General features: G+C 39.8%; 1 protein-coding gene across 1 annotated transcript in view; it reads right to left on the bottom strand.

Annotated features, from left to right (window-relative positions):
- LOC120020369 (voltage-dependent calcium channel subunit alpha-2/delta-2-like) overlaps positions 1–18,754 on the bottom strand; it is a 298,389-nt gene extending 279,635 nt beyond the window's left edge. Inside the window, exon 1 of the mRNA XM_038963972.1 lies at positions 18,639–18,754. Within this exon, the coding sequence (XP_038819900.1) occupies positions 18,639–18,754 (116 nt within the window). The remainder of the gene's footprint in view (positions 1–18,638) is intronic.
- Between the last annotated feature and the right edge of the window lie 2,656 nt (positions 18,755–21,410).

Here is a 21,410-nt window from a genome sequence, read left to right as displayed (position 1 = left end):
CAGCTGTTTGTCAGAGTTTAGAGTGACGAAAAGTAGCTAGCTAAAGCAGCTCTCTCATGTCTCATCATTGAGCAGCCCAAATGGAGCCGTTGCAATGGATACTCACACACACAGAGAAGCGCATGTGGCAGCACAGGCAAAAAGTATGATGAGGGTGAAGAAGGTAATTGAATTTAGAACAATAGTGTAATGATGGTGAAAAATTAGGAACACCAAGAAAGTAGCTACAGGGAGGCATCCAAGGCAACAGCGCATCATCCTCCTTCTCAGGATCGTGCCCTGCGCTCTAAATAACTCAACTGGCTAGTTAGCCTGTCTGTAAAGAGAAGGGAGGGCTGTACAATTGATCTTGCTGCTCTGATTGAATAGAGCGAAGCTGTCTCAGTTCATTCGCTTCATATTTCACCCGATCTCTTCTCATTGCACTTCTTTCAGTTTTCACATGCAAAAACTGTAGTGTAGACACTGACCACAACTACTGACCAAACTACTGCTCTGGTCTGCAGTAGCGCTGGTTTGATCTGGTCCTGTGCATAATTAGCTAAATCTGGTTCACACTAGCTCTGGTCTAGCTCTTGTCTGTACTATAAAGTGACTTCACAAAGTATTCACACTCCACTTATTCCACATTTTGTTGTGTTACAAGGTGAGATTAAAATGGATTTAATTGCCTTTTTTTATCAACGATCCACACAAAATAGTCTGTAATGTCAAAGTGGAAGAAAAATTTGAACATTAAAAAAGGTATATACAGTCGTGGCCAAAAGTTTTGAGAATGACACAAATATTAATTTCCACAAAGTTTGCTGCTTCAGTGTCTTTAGATATTTTTGTCAGATGTTACTATGGAATACTGAAGTATAATTACAAGCATTTTATAAGTGTCAAAGGCTTTTAGTGACAATTACATGAAGTTGATGCAAATAGTCAATATTTGCAATGTTGACTCTTCTTTTTCAAGACCTCTGCAATCCGCCCTGGCATGCGTCAATTAACTTCAGGGCCACATCCTAACTGATGGCAGCTCATTCTTGCATAATCAATGCTTGGAGTTTGTCAGAATTTGTGGGGTTTTGTTTGTCCACCCGCCTCTTGAGGATTGACCACAACTTCTCAATGGGATTAAGGTCTGGGGAGTTTCCTGGCCATGGACCCAAAATATCAATGTTTTGTTCCCCGAGCCACTTAGTTATCACTTTTGCCTTATGGCTGGAAAAGGCATTGTTCGTCACCAAACTGTTCCTGGATGGTTGGGAGAAGTTGCTCTCGGAGGATGTGTTGGTACCATTCTTTATTCATGGCTGTGTTCTAAGGCAGAATTGAGAGTGAGCCCACTCCCTTGGCTGAGAAGCAACCCCACACATGAATGGCATGCCCCAAACAATCGGAAAGGGGATTCATCAGAGAAAATGACTTTACCCCAGTCCTCAGCAGTCCAATCCCTGTACCTTTTGCAGAATATCAGTCTGTCCCTGATGTTTTTCCTGGAGAGAAGTGGCTTCTTTGGCTTCTTGACACCAGGCCATCCTCCAAAAGTCTTCGCCTCACTGTGCGTGCAGATGCACTCACACCTGCCTGCTGCCTTTCCTGAACAAGCTCTGTACTGGTGGTGCCCCGATCCCGCAGCTGAATCAACTTTAGGAGACGGTCCTGGCGCTTGCTGGACTTTCTTTGGGCGCCCTGAAGCCTTCTTCACAACAATTGAACCGCTCTCCTTGAAGTTCTTGATGATCCGATAAATGGTTGATTTAGGTGCAATCTTACTGGCAGCAATATCCTTGCCGGTGAAGCCCTTTCTGTGCAAAGCAATGATGACGGCACATGTTTCCTTGCAGGTAACCATGTTTGACAGAGGAAGAACAATGATTCCAAGCACCACCCTGCCTTTTGAAGCTTCCAGTCTGTTATTCAAACTCAATCAGCATGACAGAATGATCTCCAGCCTTGTCCTCGTCAACACTCACACCTGTGTTAACGAGAGAATCACTGACATGATGTCAGCTGGTCCTTTTGTGGCAGGGCTGAAATGCAGTGGAAATGTTTTTTGGGATTCAGTTCATTTGCATAGCAAAGAGGGACTTTGCAATTCATCTGATCACTCTTCATAACATTCTGGAGTATATGCAAATTGCCATCATACAAACTGAGGCAGCAGACTTTGTGAAAATTAATATTTGTGTCATTCTCAAAACTTTTAGCCACGACTGTACAGTACCAGTCAAAAGTTTGGACACACCTACTCATTCAAGGCTTTTTCTTTATTTTGACTATTTTCTACATTGTATAATAATAATAGTGAAGACATCACAACTATGAAATCACACATATGGAATCATGTAGTAACCAAAAAAGTGTTAAACAAATCCAAATATATATTATATTTGAGATTCTTCACCCATTGCCTTGATTATATAAGTATTAAACCCCCTGAGACAATACATGTTAGAATCACCTTTGGCAGCAATTACAGCTCTAAGAGCTTTGCACACCTAGATTGTACAATATTTGGACATTATACTTTTTTAAATTATTCATGCTCTGTCAAGTTGGTTGTTGATCATTGTTAAACAGCCATTTTCAAGTCTTGCCATAGATTTTCAAGACGATTTAAGCAAAAACAGTAACTAGGCCACTCAGGAACATTTAATGTCATCTTGGTAAGCAACTCGAGTGTATATTTGGCCATGTGTTTTAGGTTATTGTCCAGTTAAAAGGTATTTGTCTCCCAGTGTCTGTTAGAAAGCACACTGAACCAGATTTTCCCCTAGGATTTTGCCTGTGCTTAGCTCTACTACGTTTATTCCCATAACATAATGCAGCCACCACCATACTTGAAAATATGAAAAGTGGTACTCAGTGATATGTTGTATTGGATTTGCCCCAAACACAATGCTTTCTATTCAGGAAATAAAGTTAATGTCTTTGCCACATTTTTTGCAGTTTTACTTTAGTGCCTTATTGCAAACAGGATGCATGTTTTGGATTATTTTTATTCTGTACAGACTTCCTTCTTTTCATTTAGGTTAGTTTAGTGGAGTAACTACCACGTTGTTGAGGCATCGTCAGTTTTCTCCTATCACAGCCATTAAACTCTGTAACAGTTTTAAAGCCACCATTAGCCTCATGGTGCAAACCCTGAGCGGTTACCTTCCGCTCCGGCAACTAAGTTATAAAGGATGAGTGTATCTTTGTAGTGACTGGATGTATTGATACACCATCCAAGTGTAATTAATAACTTCACCACGCTCTACCAATAGGTGCCCTTCTTTGCAAGGCATTGGATAACCTCCCTGGTCTTTGTGGTTGAATCTGTGTTTGAAATTCACTGCTCGATTGAGGGACCTTACAGATAATTGTATGTGTGGGGTACTGAGATGAGGTAGTCATTCAAAAATCATGTTAAACACTATCATTGCACACAGAGATGAGCCCATGCAACTTATTACGTGACACGTGAAGCACATTTTTACTCATGAACTTATTTATACTTGCCATAACAAAGGGGTTGAATAGTTATTGGCTCAAGACATTTCAGCTTTTCGTTTTAAATGAATTAGTAGTAAACATAATTCCACTTTTCCATTATGAGGTATTGTGTGTAGACCAGCTACACAAAATCTCAATTTAATCTATTATAAATTCAGGCTGTGAAACAACAAAATGTGGAAAAAGACAAGTGTGAATACTTTATTATTATTATTTTTAATGAAGGGGTAGATCAGCTTTAATATCACAGATAGATTGTGATTTCCATCAATTTAATTGCCTCATTTCCAATCCACCATATACATTTGTTTTTTAAAATATATACATAAAATATATTTTTATATTTTACATTTTTTATTTTCCCCTAACCATTTTTTACATATTTTTCTAACCCTCCCCTAATTGGAGTAAACTAATGGACAACAAAACGTAGGCTTCTACTTCCAGCTTATACATACATACTATATGTACTATATGTATAGTATGTACATACTATACATACTATATACAGTTCGTGGGCACAGTATATTTTACAATAGTTATCTTTTGATGGTTTTTAGTCCCATCCTTCAGCTCCACTCAACCCCTCCCATCTATCTCTGAACACCATCCAGTTTTTATTTATATTTTCCATACATTTTTCAACTGTGCTGTGATGTTTCACAAACGTTCTGAACCTTTCTATTCTCATAGATTCTACATATTTTAAATTAAATTGTGAATACTTTCTGAAGACACACTGTAAAATAAATACTTAAATGTGCATACATTAGCATACAGTATAATATCCATCAACAATAATTGCAACTCTTGAACTGTTTAAGCTAGAGACAACAAACCAACGTTCACATGTTCAGGTTATCCTATCCTATGAACCAATCAATCAATCAATATTTTCATCGACCTACATGTTCAACTATAACTATTCACCATGAATTAATACTGTAGACACTACCACTACTATAACTTATTTCAAAACCATACATACTTTAAAACAAGCTAGCTAGCACATCACATTTTCTTCAGGAAATGTACTTTTCAGCGATCACTGTTAGCCTAAAGAGTTTGTTTAATTAGATAGAACTACAGCTAGCTATCAGTAGGTCTACATACGAACCTATTCTACATAGTTCTTCAAATACCAAACAAATACTTCTAAAGAGCTTTCATCACTAGATGCACCATCATATTTCTCTCTCTAAATAATAGCCTAAAATAGTCTAATCATTACATCAACATTCAACTAAAATCCAACTTAATTTACACTGAAGGTTTTACAAAATAAAATTGTGCATCTATTATTCTGCGTTGCTTTGCTTTCCTAAAAGTGTTGTCCACATGATCCTGCCTTTTATTCCCATCTTCTGACAGAAGATCACTTTGTCCTGTCTTTATTCTTTCACTTTTCACACGTAACAACTGTAGTTTAGACATTTCGTGATCTGATTGTGCCGCAAACCAAAGTAATAAGGTTGATATAGTAGTCTATCAAAGTAATCAAACCAATTATTTTAGTAAATGTAACTTTGACTATATGTAACTGCTTTGCTTTATTTAGTAAAGTAAAACTATGTCAACTTCTTACACTACCACAAAAAAACTTTTAAAGATCTAAAGCAAGCCCCACGTCTTTACTTCATGTAAAGTTACCATCTAGTTTGTGCTTGTGTTTTGACGAGACAGCAGCAGCCGGCTCTGAGCCACGCAGCCTTTCAGTTCAGACACACTGTCATTTGCTCTCTGGATAAGAGCGCCTGCTAAATGACTCAAATGTAGATGTAATTTGTCTCTTAATAATATGACAAAAATAAATGTCAGCGTTAAAAGATTCTTATGAAAGACAAGAAAAGACAGATCTATTAAAGGTAAACTTCACCGCTAGACAGTTTGGGGTGTTTTTCCAGTCTCCCTACATCATTCTGATTGATGAGAGGGTGTTTCAGACATAATTATGCACTATACCTGTCTTTTTTATTTTCGCGCTGGGAGAGTTCAACCAATGACATCATTGGTTGTTTGAGCCTACTGCCTGATCTAAAAAAAATGGAGTCATGTCTTGTAGCAATTATTGTGGCCTTTGTGTTTCGCCAATTGCACGATCACTCTATCAGGGAGTAGATATGGTTGTCCTTCTTCAATAGAGCCATTGGACTTCTCCCAACGATGTTGCAGCATATCTAGGTTGACTCATTTTCCTCATTGTCCCTTTGTAAAGACTACAGCCTGACGGGAGCCCTACTTCCTTGCTCCCAAACTCGAAGGCAGGCTTTTCAAAACGGGGGCGGTACCCGTTTACAGTTTCATTGGAGCTATGTCACAGTGCACTGTCGATCCGAGATGGCTAAATAATTAGCTACAATGGCTGCTTCTGATGAGTCCTCTTTCCAACAAGAGCTGGACGATGAAACAGTTTTGATGTTCTTTTACATAGGAACACACAGGCCTATTTATTTGTGCCGGAATAAACTGAAGAGGAGTTGCGAGACCAGCAAGCAGCGGCGGCAGCCTAGACCAGCTGGAACAGGACTCAGGAGGGCAAATGACAAAAAAGTAAGTTGTTTTGCGGTCGGTAGCTAACTGTCAATATAACTTTTATCACAAGGAAGTGTTTTTCAGTAAAGTACAATTTGATCGAGTCGGCCATAACGAGGCTTGCTAGTACCTCTACAAGCCAGGCTAGCCAAATTTAGCTAGCTGTGTTTGCTATACCTAAAATATACCGTAGTAATGTTATAGCTAGTTAGCTAACTAGTCTACAGTAGCTAACCTCAGTGCCTCTCATTAGGATCAGAACTGGATACATGTTTTAATGATGTTGGCGGAGAGTAACGGAATTACTTTGTCTTTAAGACTCATATTAGTCTTGGAGTAACTATAACTGTGTGTTGTAACTAGCTAGTTACTATGTGTTTGTGGGATGTCTCATATTCTACACCATGCTGCTACTGTAGGAATACAGACAGTACACAACAAATGGCCATGAACAAATAAGTTGATGACTCAAGAGATGTGAAAGGTCCCATAACAACAATCTCCCCTTGTATCAAAGTGACACCGAACACCTCACTGCACCCACCAAACATACCATATTATGTAAGTATTCCCTTTGTAGAACTGTAGTATTTATTATAAGCGTAAGTAGTATATTTTTCTTTCTACTGTATATATGTCATACATTGCCATAACTGTTCCTGTGTATTGCTGTGTAAACTCTCCTCGGTCTCCTGAGCAAATAAACTTGGTCTAGAATACAAGTCATGTCTACTTATTTGCTATATTGACAGACTAATCTGTTTTATTGAAACATGTTTACCCTGCCAACAAATGTAAGTTTAAAGGATAAACCAACTCCCTGCATCATTTGTTTTAGCAGTAAGATTGAAGCTAGGTTATCCAAATACATTTCATAATTATCCCAATGAATTGATCCAGAAGTTGAAGTCTATCTTTATTGGTTTTTGATGCAGCTGGAATCATTTAGTCACTTGTCAGTACACTTGTAATTTTTTTTATGGAAAACACCGTTATATAAATATGTATAACAGCTAGAAATATCTTGGCCCAATATTGGACTAAAGGAGCCTATCGTTACTCCTTAGTCCAGGGACCTTACATTTCCGTTTAAAGGGTGAATTGGCTCTGGTAGACAAAACAGTCAAATACTCCATGTAAATGTGAATCGCTTCTCAACTGCGATACGGTTCTAGAAAGATAAATCCCTCTACCTTCATATCACATCAAAATAATTTCACAAATGCAAAATACACACTACTGTAGACTGTTTTAACCGGTTTTAACACAGTTGCAAGCAACAGTCTTTTTCAGTGACAACACGTTTGTGACATCTGTCGTCCGTTTACACACAGGTGTTCGGAGACACAGATAGCTAATTAGCACAGGTAGTCCACACGGTCTTCTGTTTTCCGAAACAAGCGCTGTAACATGTAAATATGGCCATGTGGAAACCCTAAGCCTATATATACCACAACGCAGTTGTGCACATTCTTATACTACAACATCAGTCTAACTGAATATGAATGTTGTGTGCGTTGAATGTTCCAGAATGTTCTTCAGCTCGTGAACATCGTCTTGTGTTGGGTAATGGCAGCAGGTTTAGCAGGATTTGGCACTGTGGCAATATTCTTCACCACCCACTGCTTCGACATCTTGCAGAAGATTTGTATGTACTGCAAGTCTCCTGGAAAGACATGAAGACGGACCATGAGGATGTGTACAACATGAAGACTGACCATGAGGATGTGTAAAACATGAAGACTGACCATGAGGATGTGTAAAACATGAAGACTGACCATGAGGATGTGTAAAACATGAAGACTGACCATGAGGATGTGTAAAACATGAAGACTGATCATGAGGATGTGTAAAACATGAAGACTGACCATGAGGATGTGTAAAACATGAAGACTGATCATGAGGATGTGTAAAACATAAAGACTGATCATGAGGATGTGTAAAACATGAAGACTGATCATGAGGATGTGTAAAACATGAAGACTGACCATGAGGATGTGTAAAACATGAAGACTGATCATGAGGATGTGTAAAACATGAAGACTGACCATGAGGATGTGTAAAACATGAAGACTGATCATGAGGATGTGTAAAACATAAAGACTGATCATGAGGATGTGTAAAACATAAAGACTGATCATGAGGATGTATAAAACATGAAGACTGATAATGAGGATGTGTAAAACCTGAAGACTGATCATGAGGATGTGTAAAACATGAAGACTGACCATGAGGATGTGTAAAACATGAAGACTGATCATGAGGATGTGTAAAACATAAAGACTGACCATGAGGATGTGTAAAACATAAAGACTGACCATGAGGATGTGTAAAACATGAAGACTGACTATGCGGATGTGTAAAACATGAAGACTGATCATGAGGATGTGTAAAACATAAAGACTGACTATGAGGATGTGTAAAACATAAAGACTGATCATGAGGATGTGTAAAACATGAAGACTGATCATGAGGATGTGTAAAACATGAAGACTGGCCGTGAGGATGTGTAAAACATGAAGACTGATCATGGGGATGTGTAAAACATGAAGACTGATCATGAGGATGTGTAAAACATGAAGACTGACCATGAGGATGTGTAAAACATGAAGACTGATCATGAGGATGTGTAAAACATAAAGACTGACCATGAGGATGTGTAAAACATGAAGACTGACCATGAGGATGTGTAAAACATAGACTGACCATGAGGATGTGTAAAACATGAAGAGAGACCATGAGGATGTGTAAAACATAAAGACTGACCATGAGGATGTGTAAAACATGAAGACTGACCATGAGGATGTGTAAAACATAAGGACTGACCATGAGGATGTGTAAAACATGAAGACTGATCATGAGGATGTGTAAAACATAAAGACTGACCATGAGGATGTGTAAAACATGAAGACTGACCATGAGGATGTGTAAAACATGAAGACTGATCATGAGGATGTGTAAAACATAAAGACTGATCATGAGGATGTGTAAAACATGAAGACTGATCATGAGGATGTGTAAAACATGAAGACTGATCATGAGGATGTGTAAAACATAAAGACTGACCACGAGGATGTGTAAAACATGAAGACTGATCATGAGGATGTGTAAAACATAAAGACTGACCATGAGGATGTGTAAAACATAGACTGACCATGAGGATGTGTAAAACATGAAGAGAGACCATGAGGATGTGTAAAACATAAAGACTGACCATGAGGATGTGTAAAACATGAAGACTGACCATGAGGATGTGTAAAACATAAGGACTGACCATGAGGATGTGTAAAACATGAAGACTGATCATGAGGATGTGTAAAACATAAAGACTGACCATGAGGATGTGTAAAACATAAAGACTGACCATGAGGATGTGTAAAACATGAAGACTGATCATGAGGATGTGTAAAACATAAAGACTGATCATGAGGATGTGTAAAACATGAAGACTGATCATGAGGATGTGTAAAACATGAAGACTGATCATGAGGATGTGTAAAACATAAAGACTGACCACGAGGATGTGTAAAACATGAAGACTGATCATGAGGATGTGTAAAACATAAAGACTGACCATGAGGATGTGTAAAACATGAAGACTGATCATGAGGATGTGTAAAACATGAAGACTGATCATGAGGATGTGTAAAACATGAAGACTGACCATGAGGATGTGTAAAACATGAAGACTGATCATGAGGATGTGTAAAACATAAAGACTGACCATGAGGATGTGTAAAACATGAAGACTGATCATGGGGACGCGTAACCATACAATAAACCATGTTTATCTGTTGTTAAACTCTGAGTCAAAAATAGGGCATTGAGATGAGCTGTTAGCAAAGATGAGAAAAGTTTAAGGGGGACTTGACTTGTAGACAGTCTAGTTGTGTATAGTTGTGTATGAGCACCTACAGTTGTGCTGTTGAGTAGACAAGCACTACCAACAGTTTAGTATGTAGGGCACACAGTAGTCAGTGATTAGCCAACATTTTATTGTTTTGTCCCCATCAATACACACTCAAGGAGCAATATCCAGCCACCCCCTTCATGTCAATAGATCATGCATACTGACCTTCACACACAATACCACCCCCAAAAGACACCAGTCCATCTCCCACAGCATCCCCTCTGTACTAATACCTCCTTTTCTCCAGTTTAGACTTCAAGCCTTGCATGAAGAATCAACTAAGCCTCCATAAATCAGAAAAACTACAGTAGAAGTTGTAGCTAGCTTACTTGTAAACACACCAACTATGATAACAAGACATGGACCACGTTCATGCCTACCTCCAGTATATGTATTTGCTCATCATTGAGTCATGGAAATATTTTGTAGATTGTAGTAAAACGTTAGAAGGTGACGTACACTAGTTCCTGGTGCCGAGCTTGATGTTGATGCCGCTGCAGATGTTGATGGGATCAAACTCTAAAATGTTAGCATCTGTGGTAGTTAGTTAGCTAGCTAGGTAGAGGAACCTAATGAAGCTAACGTTAGCTTGCAAAGATGCAAATCGCATCACCATATAGGCGTCCTCACTGTTGACGTTGAGACTGGTGTTTTGCGGGTACTATTTAATGAAGCTGCCAGTTGAGGACTTGTGAGGTGTCTGTTTCTCAAACTAGACACTCTAATGTACTTCTCCTCTTGCTCAGTTGTTCAACAGGGCCTCCCACTCCTCTTTCTATTCTGGTTAGAGACAGTTTGCACTGTTCTGTGAAGGGAGCAGCACACAGCGTTGTACGAGATCTTCAGTTTATTGGTAATTTCTCGCATGGAATAGCCTTCATTTATCAGAACAAGAATAGACTGACGAGTTTCAGAAGAAAGTTCTTTGTTTCTGGACATTTTGAGCCTGTAATCGAACCCACAAATGCTGATGCTCCAGATACTCAACTAGTCTAAAGAAGGCCAGTTTTATTGCTTCTTAAATCAGAACAACAGTTTTCAGCTGTGCACATAATTGCAAAAGGGTTTTCTAATGATCAATTAGCCTTTTAAAATAATAAACTTGGATTAGCTAACACACCGTGCCATTGGAACACGGGAGTGATGGTTGCTTATTATGGTCCTCTATACGCCTATGTAGATGTTCCAAAAAAATCTGCCGTTTCCAGCTACAACAGTCATTTACAGTATTAACAATGTCTACACTGTATTTCTGATCAATATGATGTTATTTTAATGGACAAAAAATGTGGTTCTCTTTCAAAAACAAGGCCATTTCTAAGTGACACCAAACTTTTGAACTTTAATGTACATATCTACTCAATGGCCTCCCGAATGGCGCGGTGGTCTAAGGCACCACAATGTAGTGCTGGTCCGAGTCCAGGCTCTGACATTTCTAAGTGACCCCAAACCTTTGAACAGTAGTGTATATAGTGAAACACAGCAGTGGTGAAATGTCCCTTTAAGCAATACCAGTCTGCCAAGAAGTGACAGTGAGACCTGGAAGCACTGAGGATAGTTAACAGTACATCATATCTTTAACAAGGCCCACTGACAGGAATAAGATAATACATAGGCCTCTGTGAGTGTAGAGCAAGCACATGTTCAAATGTTACTAAGATACAGACTTGTGTATTGACTGCGTTTATAATGGGGATATGACATAGAGTACAAGACAAGGAAAGAGAGAAGCCTCTATCAGGATTGCGCAAGGCAGGATTGCTGAAGAAAGCTCGCTGACTATGAAAAGCTCACCGGTAGCAATGAAGTGAAAACAACCACACTGGAGCAGAATGAACTGATGCTGACAGCTACAGATGTAGGATCTTAATTAGAACACTCTTTTGTTGCTGTTTTGGTGCTGAGAAGTATTTCGGTCTGTAATAAAGCCATTTTGAGGAGAAACACTCATTCTGATTGGCTGGGCCTGGCTCCTCAGTGGGTGGGCCTATGCCCTCTCAGGCCCCCCGAAGGCTGCACCCCTGCCCAGTCATGTGAAATCCATAGATTAGGGCCTAAGGAATTTATTTCAATTGACTGATTTCATTATATGAACTGTAACTCAGTAAAATCTTTGAAATTGTTGCATTTTGCGTTTATATGTTTGTTCAGTATAAATAAATGAACTGAAAACCCACACTAACACACGGTTAAATTAGCAGTATTGCACTTCTCATGTAGCCTACTTCTGGACAGCTAATAGCCTAACCTCTGATCAAATAACATTATGGACTAAACGTTCAAATCCTGTTACTGCAGGATTATTTTGCTGTGATAATATAGGTCAAATGAAGATTTTACATCTGTAGTGACAATGCCTCTGTCCCCAAGCTAAACACTCCTTACACAACTTGACTAGTGTACAGTACAGTCGCCTATACATAATCACACGTACTGTAGACAGACACAACTAAATTGTATACATACTAATCTAAAACACACTCACACAAACACACACACACACTCACACTCTCACACACACACACACACACACAAAAAAACAAGTACACACTCACAAACAGGCCTTCGTTGAGGAAGACAGCCACCCCTGTCCTATTATAGAGGGTCCCTGCCCTTCTGCTCTCTGTCCCTCGCTCAAATCAATTCTGTTAAATTCATTAGCATTTCATCAACATCAATGAAATCTACAGGAAAAAAACAACTAATGGGGACAATTGTTCCTTATTACACACATTTAATAACAAATAAAACGTGACCTCTACATTACTAAAGTAGTAATTACAGTGCCTTCAGAAAGACCCACTGACTTTTTCCACATTTTGTTTTGTTACAGCCTGAATTAAATATAGATCAAATTTACATTTTGTCACTAATTACTAATTACATTTTGGATGGTGAATCACAGTGGCGGTCGGTGCCGTTTAAGATGAGGGAGGACAATATTGTTTTTAATGAGCATGGCCTTATATCTATTAGCTACAGCATATTGGATGATTGTCATTCATATTCCATTCACACATCTCAATGTAACATCGATAGGTTTAGGCTACTACATGATACTAACATTTACCCTATACCCATCATGAGGTTCCTACAACAACCTAGCCTATGAATGAAAGTTTACAATGTAGGTGCACAGGTCGAGAGAAATTTGAGTAATCAAGGTGACAGACATTGACACATTCAATACCACCTTGCACACTCTTGCCTGCATCTAGCTGATCTCGGGTGTAATCAGTAGTCTAACAGTTGCAAACGAGAATTTCTGTTGGACAAATTCAGGTATGTTTATCCCCATTTCGTTCAGTTTGCTTCTGTTTTAAGAAAAAAAAATCAACAGAATCGGCAGAATGAATACACCCCTGATCACACGCAAACACAGTTCACTTTCATAGCAGCCACATACAAACAGCATGATCCCTTTGATTGTGGTATAATTCCTTCTCGCATCTACGCGATCTCCTCATCTCACCTTTTCCCTACGCTTGTGGACTTCAGTGCACAACATATCAGCTCTGTGACCAGGTGAACAAACCTTTCCAAGCCAAACCTTTATCTCATACTCGCTAACCGCTACACACAGCCTACATCGTTGACAGCATATTAACGCCATAGTCAACATAGCTACAAGAACTAACCCGTTAGTAAACACACTACAATCATGCAGTACAGTGTACAGTCAGCAGCAAGCAGTTTAGCAGTTACATCAGTGGGCCCCGGTGACAATAAATTAATAAAACCAAAAGATGACCTTGACTTGGAAGAGTTCCACTGTTGGGTAGCCATAGCCAGCTAGCTAAAATAGCATCCACCTCTGTTTTAGCCTGGTGTTTGAGTAGACTATACTAGCTAGCTGCATTCGCTAGCTAAGTAAGTGAAAGTGAAAGTGAAAAAAAATACAACAAACTATGGCTAGCGCTCACTGTCTTGTTCATTTTTTAAGAAATGTATTTGTTCAAAACTGTTCAACTATTGTCTTTCTCTCTCTTTGAGTCAACTACTCACCACATTTTATGCACTGCAGTGCTAGCAAGCTGTAGCTTATGCTTTCAGTACTAGATTAATTATCTGATCCTTTGATTGGGTGGACAACTTGTCAGTTCATGCTTCAAGAGCTCTGATAGGTTGGAGGACGTCCTCTGGAAGTTGTCAAAATTACTGTGTAAGTCTATGGAAGGGGGTGAGAACCACGAGCCTCCTAGGTCTTGTATTGAAGTCAGTGTACCCAGAGGAGGACGGAAACTAACTGTCCTCCGGCTACACCATGATGCTACCCTACAGAGTGCTGTTGAGGCTACTGTAGACCTTCATTGCAAAACAGTTTGTTTTCATCAATTATTTGGTGATGTGAATATTTTAAATAGTTTTATCTAAAAATAATAACTTTTTTAATGTTTCATTATTTTTATTTTTATGAAACTCCCTGAGGAGAATGGTCCTCCCCTTCCTCCTCTGAGGAGCCACTGGTGTATCAATACACCCAGTCACTACAAAGATACAGGTGTCCTTCCTAACTCTGTTGCCTGGAGAAGAAAGAAACCGCTCAGGGATTTGAACATGAGGCCAATGGTGACTTTAAAACAGTTACAGAGTTTAATTACTGTGATAGGAAAAAACAGAGGATGGATCAACAACATTGTAGTTACTCCACAATACTAACCTAAATGACAGAGTGAAAATGCATCCTGTTTGCAATAAAACTGCAAAAAATGTGGCAAAGAAATGTTCTTTATGTCCTGAATACAAAGTGTTATGTTTGGGGCAAATCCAACACATCACATCATTGAGTACCACTCTTCATATTTTCAAACATGGTAGTGGCTGCATTATGTTTTTATAAAAATAAACGGAATAGAGCTAAGCACCGGCAAAATCCTAGAGGAATAACTGGTTCAGTCTGCTTTCCAACAGACACTGAAAGATAAATTCACCTTTCAGCTGGAAAATAACCTAATAACACAAGGCCAAATATACACTGTAGTTGCTTATCAAGACAACATTGAATGTTCCTGAGTGGCCTAGTTACAGTTTTGACTTAAATCGGCTTGAAAATCTATGGCAAGACTTGAAAATGGCCGTCTAGCAATGATCCACAACCAATTTGACAGAGTTTAAATAATTTTTAAAGTTGTAATTTGCAAATATTGTACAATCCAGTTGTGCAAAGATCTTTGAGACTTACCCAGAAAGACCCGGAAAGGTTTCTTGAAGGGTTCGGGTTTTGAATAGATATTGAAAAAGGGTGTGACCATTTGCGATTGAATGAACAACACCTGTCTGTAAATATTATTAATCTACAATCATATCAACTACAATATATTTCAAATATACCAACCTTTAAAACTACCACAGACCTTCATTCTGAGGTATGAAAAACAAAATGGGTGTGAACTATCCCTTTAAACTGTAAAGATTGCTTGATTGACCTATGGACTCTCAACAAGTGACCTTAGAAGGTAAGCTCATAGGCTGATGTATCTTATGTTCAAACCAAGCCAATGATGCCCTTAATTTGGGCTGTAGGATATTAAATCCAAAAGCACATTAAATACAACTTTTTGTATGAACCTAGAATAATTCATTAGGCTACATAATATGGGCATGAATAGACCTAAAAGTAGGCCTACAAATCCATCAAATATTGTTCAGCGAGTTTGGGACATTTATTGGGCCTATCATCCAAGACAGTCTCAGGATGAAAATGAAACGTGTTTAAATATCAACCCTATAGCTCTTCGGTCAGACGCCATCACCACATTTCGGTGATGGATCTCTAAACGCAATTCATTTCTAGTGAAGTGAAGCATTGAACAAATCTTTCATATTTGAAGTTGGACTATTTTCATATCTATGTTTATGTTCGTGAAATGACCTATACTTTTATGCACAATATTGTAAGATAAAGTATACATCATTTACCCTGAGATGATTGTGTCAGATCCAGTCCACCTCCGATGACTGTAAGGAGTTTTCTCCAACACTAACGTTATTTGTTACAACAAATGGACTGTACTGTAATTTTAGAGAATTGGACAATATTGTTCGGCACACACACACACACAAACACACACACACACACACACACACACACACACACACACACACACACACACACACACACACACACACACACACACACACACACACACACACACTGTGATACACACACCGGCGACAACACCAGGGTGTCACCCATTCCTCTGGATTGCCTTTATCCAATGTCACGTTGTACCTTTATCTCTTCATTGAGTGTTGGTTCACCATTTTCACCTTGAGGACTCTTTTCATAAGCACTATTTTAGTTCAGTTTACATCATTTATGTGAGTTACTGACATTCTTAATAGTCTCTAATGATAACTTAGTTTCTTATCCAAACAACTAGGGGCCTATTCTTATGTAGCCTAACCCTATCAGAGTTGACTCAGTCCAGAAATAAATGTAACCTACACCTACAGTTTAGAAATTAGGCTATCATGTCAATAACAAAATGATAAGGCTTCACACTCCTTATTAGCCTATAGCCTAAATACAAGATCATAATGATTAGTAGGCTAAATGTTTACATTTATTTTGGCTAGAGTAGCCTAAAACAGTTATATGTAGAATATCTTGACACACATGTGTCTCTGTGAGAATTGCCATCATAAATCCTGTAATGGCCCACTACACACTGAGCTAGCTGCTACAAATACAGCTTCCTAGGCAGGACCTGATAGCCTATAGATAACAACTGCCAATTTACACAGTCTATGTATGACACAGGCTACTAATGCCCCACTAAGAGGGGTGCAGCATCAGTTTGAATTACACATGTTTTTATTAGGCTATCAGAAGAATGTCATCATGTGCGTAATTGTGTAGCCGCACAGACTGCATAGTATTGTATTATTTTACAAACCATGCATTGGAATTAGATTTGGAATGATTGAGTAGTCTATAAAACTAGCGGATGCACCTGAGGAGGAAAGTTCCCAAATCCATCTTTATTCAAATTGGATACATCATATTGATCCCGATTTACAGAACGTGTTGGACTAATCCTGAATGCTGATTTGTAAAAAAATATATTAAAAAAAACGCATTCCAGCCGGTATCTATTCCACGAGTTACCACTGGCTAAATCTGTGACCTTACAATGCCTGCTTACTCTGTTCCATCTGACTGCACAATCCACTGTCTCTCACAACCCCAATGATCAGACAGCACAAGTCACATAGTCTGCACACATGCTATATTTTATATCAAATAAAGACATTCTGAAAGCGATATTATGAATGTTTATATAATCTAAAATTACATAAACAGCTGAATAACCGTTGTATTTGGATTTGCAGATTCATTTATCCTAATCCATGGGACAGAATCGGAAACAACGCCAAAAGCTTCTCAGTTTAGAGAGAGCGGGGGGATGCGGACTCAAAGCATTAGCTCGGCTATACAATACTGTTGCTTTTTTTTACATCCCTGAAGAAACAAGGAAAGCAACAGTAAGACTCCAGAGTCAGACCACCTTCACTGACACAAGAAATGCAGAAAAAACTAGGCTACACATTGATTGAATCACAAAATAAAAAAAACAATATAGGCTACTGCAATAAACGTCCATTTAATATAGCATTTTATTATGTTTCAAAAGTTGTGAATAACGGGCCTAATAATGCTTATTAAAACGCCTGGGGACCTATTTACTTATACATATTGTGCAGTCTATTCTCGTTCAGACAGTATCATAAAACACTGTCAATTAATACATGTTTCGTTTTGTTTATACAATTTGATTAAATATTATGAAGAAAAACTAGCTGAAACTTGACGGACACGAAGGTGAATAGCTTATATCAAACACACTACAATGGAAAGATGAATCCAAAACCATTCTAAAGAATAGGCATGTGCCTTAGCTTATTTTTGTCATATATTTCCAATCTATTTGGGTCGAGGAGAGAAATTCAATTGAAGAATTCGTTCTCCTTCACACCAACCTGGTGACAGGCGGGTGAATGGCACAGCACAACAGGAGGGCTAGATTTGGACATCCTCCCGGGCACTTTTCTTCCCGAGTTATGCCAGAGGGGCATGGAATTTTGCTGCTTTAAATTGACTGAATAGGCCTACCGGTAATTTAAAAATTGCAATAAGGTCAGCAGGATTGCTTGATAATTAGGCTACTTTGATTGTGAGTTTTAAAGGATTAGCATTGTGACTTGGTATAGATCGAAGCAGCTATCACCCATGCCCCGGCAGAATAATTTTTTAAAACATTGTAGCATGTTTGCCTATCCGTTATGAACACAGAAGACAAAAAAATAGGTGACCTGTATTGAGCGGAAATCGTATCCCAAGCCATGATTAATAATTTAATGCCCATGCTATTACGGCGAGCACCTGTGCCCCATTAGTAGCCTATGATGCATCTATCCATGAACGCAACATCCCATAGCCTAATCAACAATATATGCAAGGGCAGAAGCGGTAGACCCTCATATTATATGGCTAGATTGTCATTGCTAGAATAATATTCTTGCAAGCGGATATATCTACAACATAGCTCACGCATGGTTCAGAGACGGAAACTGCGTTTCTGTTACAACATCAGAGACAGCATCGCGCGATTATCGCACCTAGTAAACAGCGTTGTTTGGGCCACCTGTCCCAGTTCTGCGCTCTCCGCAGTATCCCTGTTTCTTTCGCACCCCAAATGGTACTTACGTGTAGTGTTGGGGAAAGCGGAGGCTCCCCGTTGCCGGCGAAGATAAACTGATGATGAGGATAGTTTGGATTGAGAACAGACAGAATATACCGTAGGACTGAGCGCAGATCGCCATTTTCCATTAAATATTCAAGAAACTGGCATAAATAGAATAGGGTCGTGATAATAGTCTCTTAGAGCGGAGCTAATAATAAACGCTGAGCTCCGAAAGTGTGTCGGTTGATGGCGAGGCTCCTCAAGACCTTGCGCTGTGAAATGTCAACCTGAAACGTACAGAGGACTGGCAGCTCAAGACAGCGGATTCGAAGACTCACAGATGCATTGACGCTGCTGCCACCGCTGGTGCTGCTGTGCCTTTGCGCACTCGCTCTCCTCCCTCCCTCCCTCTCCCTTGCACATTTGCTCCCCTCGCTCTCTCTCCAACGGAACGCGTGAACACAAGACGACACATTCGCTCCAATATTCCTACGCGACAGACGGGGGCGCGCGTGCAGTCTATATCACTGTCCTGTTTTCCATGCTTTCTCCTCTCTTCCTTGGTTCCCACGCTGAAAGACTGGGGAAACTCAACAATTAGGAGCACAAATTAAGGCTTTATTTAGGTAATTACAGACATGACTAGAGGGGGAATAAATTAACTAGAGTGTAAGCATTCTGCATCACTAAAGTTCCCTAGGGCTTCTCTCAGACCAAATTAGTTCTAGTAACTTACAAGGAGTTTGACACAACATAATATAAACAATATGGCAGGAAGAGGCATAATGTATTCAGTACCTCTGTTTTCTCTGTGTCACCTGTTTAAATTGGTCTCCAAAAGGTTGATTTGTTGCAGTCAGATTCTATACAGACACCCTCAACAACCCCAAATATGTGTCCCCTTGTGTCCTAACACATATAACACAAAATGATACCCATGATTACTGACCCAGTAAAAACACAAGGCCATAGAAACAGGGCTCCCGAGTGGTGCAGTGGTCTAAGACACTGCATCTCAGTGCAAGAGGCGTCACTGCAGTACTTGATTAGAATCCAGGCTGCATCACATCCGGCCGTGATAGGGCAGCGCACAATTGGACCAGCGTCGTCCGGGTTTGGCCGAGGTAGACCGTCATTGTAAATATGAAATTGTTCTTAACTGACTTGCCTAGTTAAACAAAGGTTAAAATAAAAAAAAACAGACATATCCAGGTGCTCCAGATCCCTGTGCCAGGCTGGCTTTGTCTGTATGTCTTGGTTCAGTCGATCAGCAGGGGACATGCAGGTGCTCTCCTTACTGAAGCAAACAGCCAGCTCTTCACAGGGTTGCTTTGCTGTGCAGCAGCTTTGTCAGCCAGTGACAGGTAGCCTGAGAGATGGGACAACTCTGGTAGAAAGTACATGTTAGGACACAACTCAGGCAGAAAGAAAAACCTCACCTGAATAGAGGAGTGAGGAGACTTTGCTGTCATCTGCCATGCAACAATGTATCAGCAAAATCTGGGTTTGTTTACCAAACCTTTACTGGACTACAGTTTATGTTTGATTGACCAGCTAGCTCTCTCGCAGTCTCTCCCCCTCGTCTAGAGTTTTTCTCTCAGACTTGTATGATCTAGTCAGACAGCCCCACAGTACCAGAGACATGCTGAGGGCTGATTCATTATTCCCAATGGGACACCAGCTTTAATTAATACTCTAATGATATATTCAAATCAGCACATTTCCCAACATAGACCATTTCTGCTGACTCACAGCCATCCTTATTTCTCCTTCCTCTCACACATATGCAAAGTCCTCTCAAAGCACCTGGAGAGAGAGATACGTGCAACTGCCAATCAGAACCACTCTAATTGTGAGTAATTGCAAAATATTAGCCTCTATTACAGAGAGAGTTGACATGTGTAGAGGGTTTACAATATACAGTGTCACCATGACTACATACTTACAGGGAAGTCTCTGGACTGGGGGGAGAATGATGTCACATACAGATACCATATAATGTACAGGAAATTTTAACAAATATAAATGTAATTAATTTTCACACATAAAACAGCGCTGGTGGAGCGGTGCCATTAATGGTGGTAGGCTAATTGTTTTTTACTGTGATTTTACTGTGATGTAGGCTGTTCCATTCTGCCAGCGGTAAAGAGGGAGAAGAAAATTACAAGTATGGAAATATACTATGGCCTGACCATTAATGGTTTAGTGTGGAGCAAACTGAGGGCCAAACTGAGTGGCCAAACTGAGAGCCAAACTGAGTGGCCAAACTGAGAGCCAAACTGAGAGCCAAACTGAGTGGCCAAACTGAGGGCCAAACTGAGAGCCAAACTGAGAGCCAAACTGAGAGCCAAACTGAGAGCCAAACTGAGTGGCCAAACTGAGAGCCAAACTGAGTGGCCAAACTGAGAGCCAAACTGAGTGGCCAAACTGAGAGCCAAACTGAGTGGCCAAACTGAGAGCCAAACTGAGAGCCAAACTAAGAGCCAAACTGAGAGCCAAACTGAGTGGCCAAACTGAGAGCCAAACTGAGAGCCAAACTAAGAGCCAAACTGAGAGCCAAACTGAGTGGCCCAGCTCAGTGGCCAAACTGAGTGGCCAAACTGAGTGGCCAAACTGAGAGCCAAACTGAGAGCCAAACTGAGTGGCCAAACTGAGTGGCCAAACTGAGTGGCCAAACTGAGTGGCCAAACTGAGAGCCAAACTGAGTGGCCAAACTGAGAGCCAAACTGAGTGGCCAAACTGAGAGCCAAACTGAGTGGCCAAACTGAGAGCCAAACTGAGTGGCCAAACTGAGG

Source organism: Salvelinus namaycush, chromosome 2, assembly GCF_016432855.1.
Source record: "Salvelinus namaycush isolate Seneca chromosome 2, SaNama_1.0, whole genome shotgun sequence".
NCBI classification, from domain to species: Eukaryota; Metazoa; Chordata; class Actinopteri; order Salmoniformes; family Salmonidae; genus Salvelinus; species Salvelinus namaycush.
The sequence above is the reverse complement of the archived record's forward strand: the minus strand, read 5'-3'. Positions and strand labels throughout refer to the sequence as shown.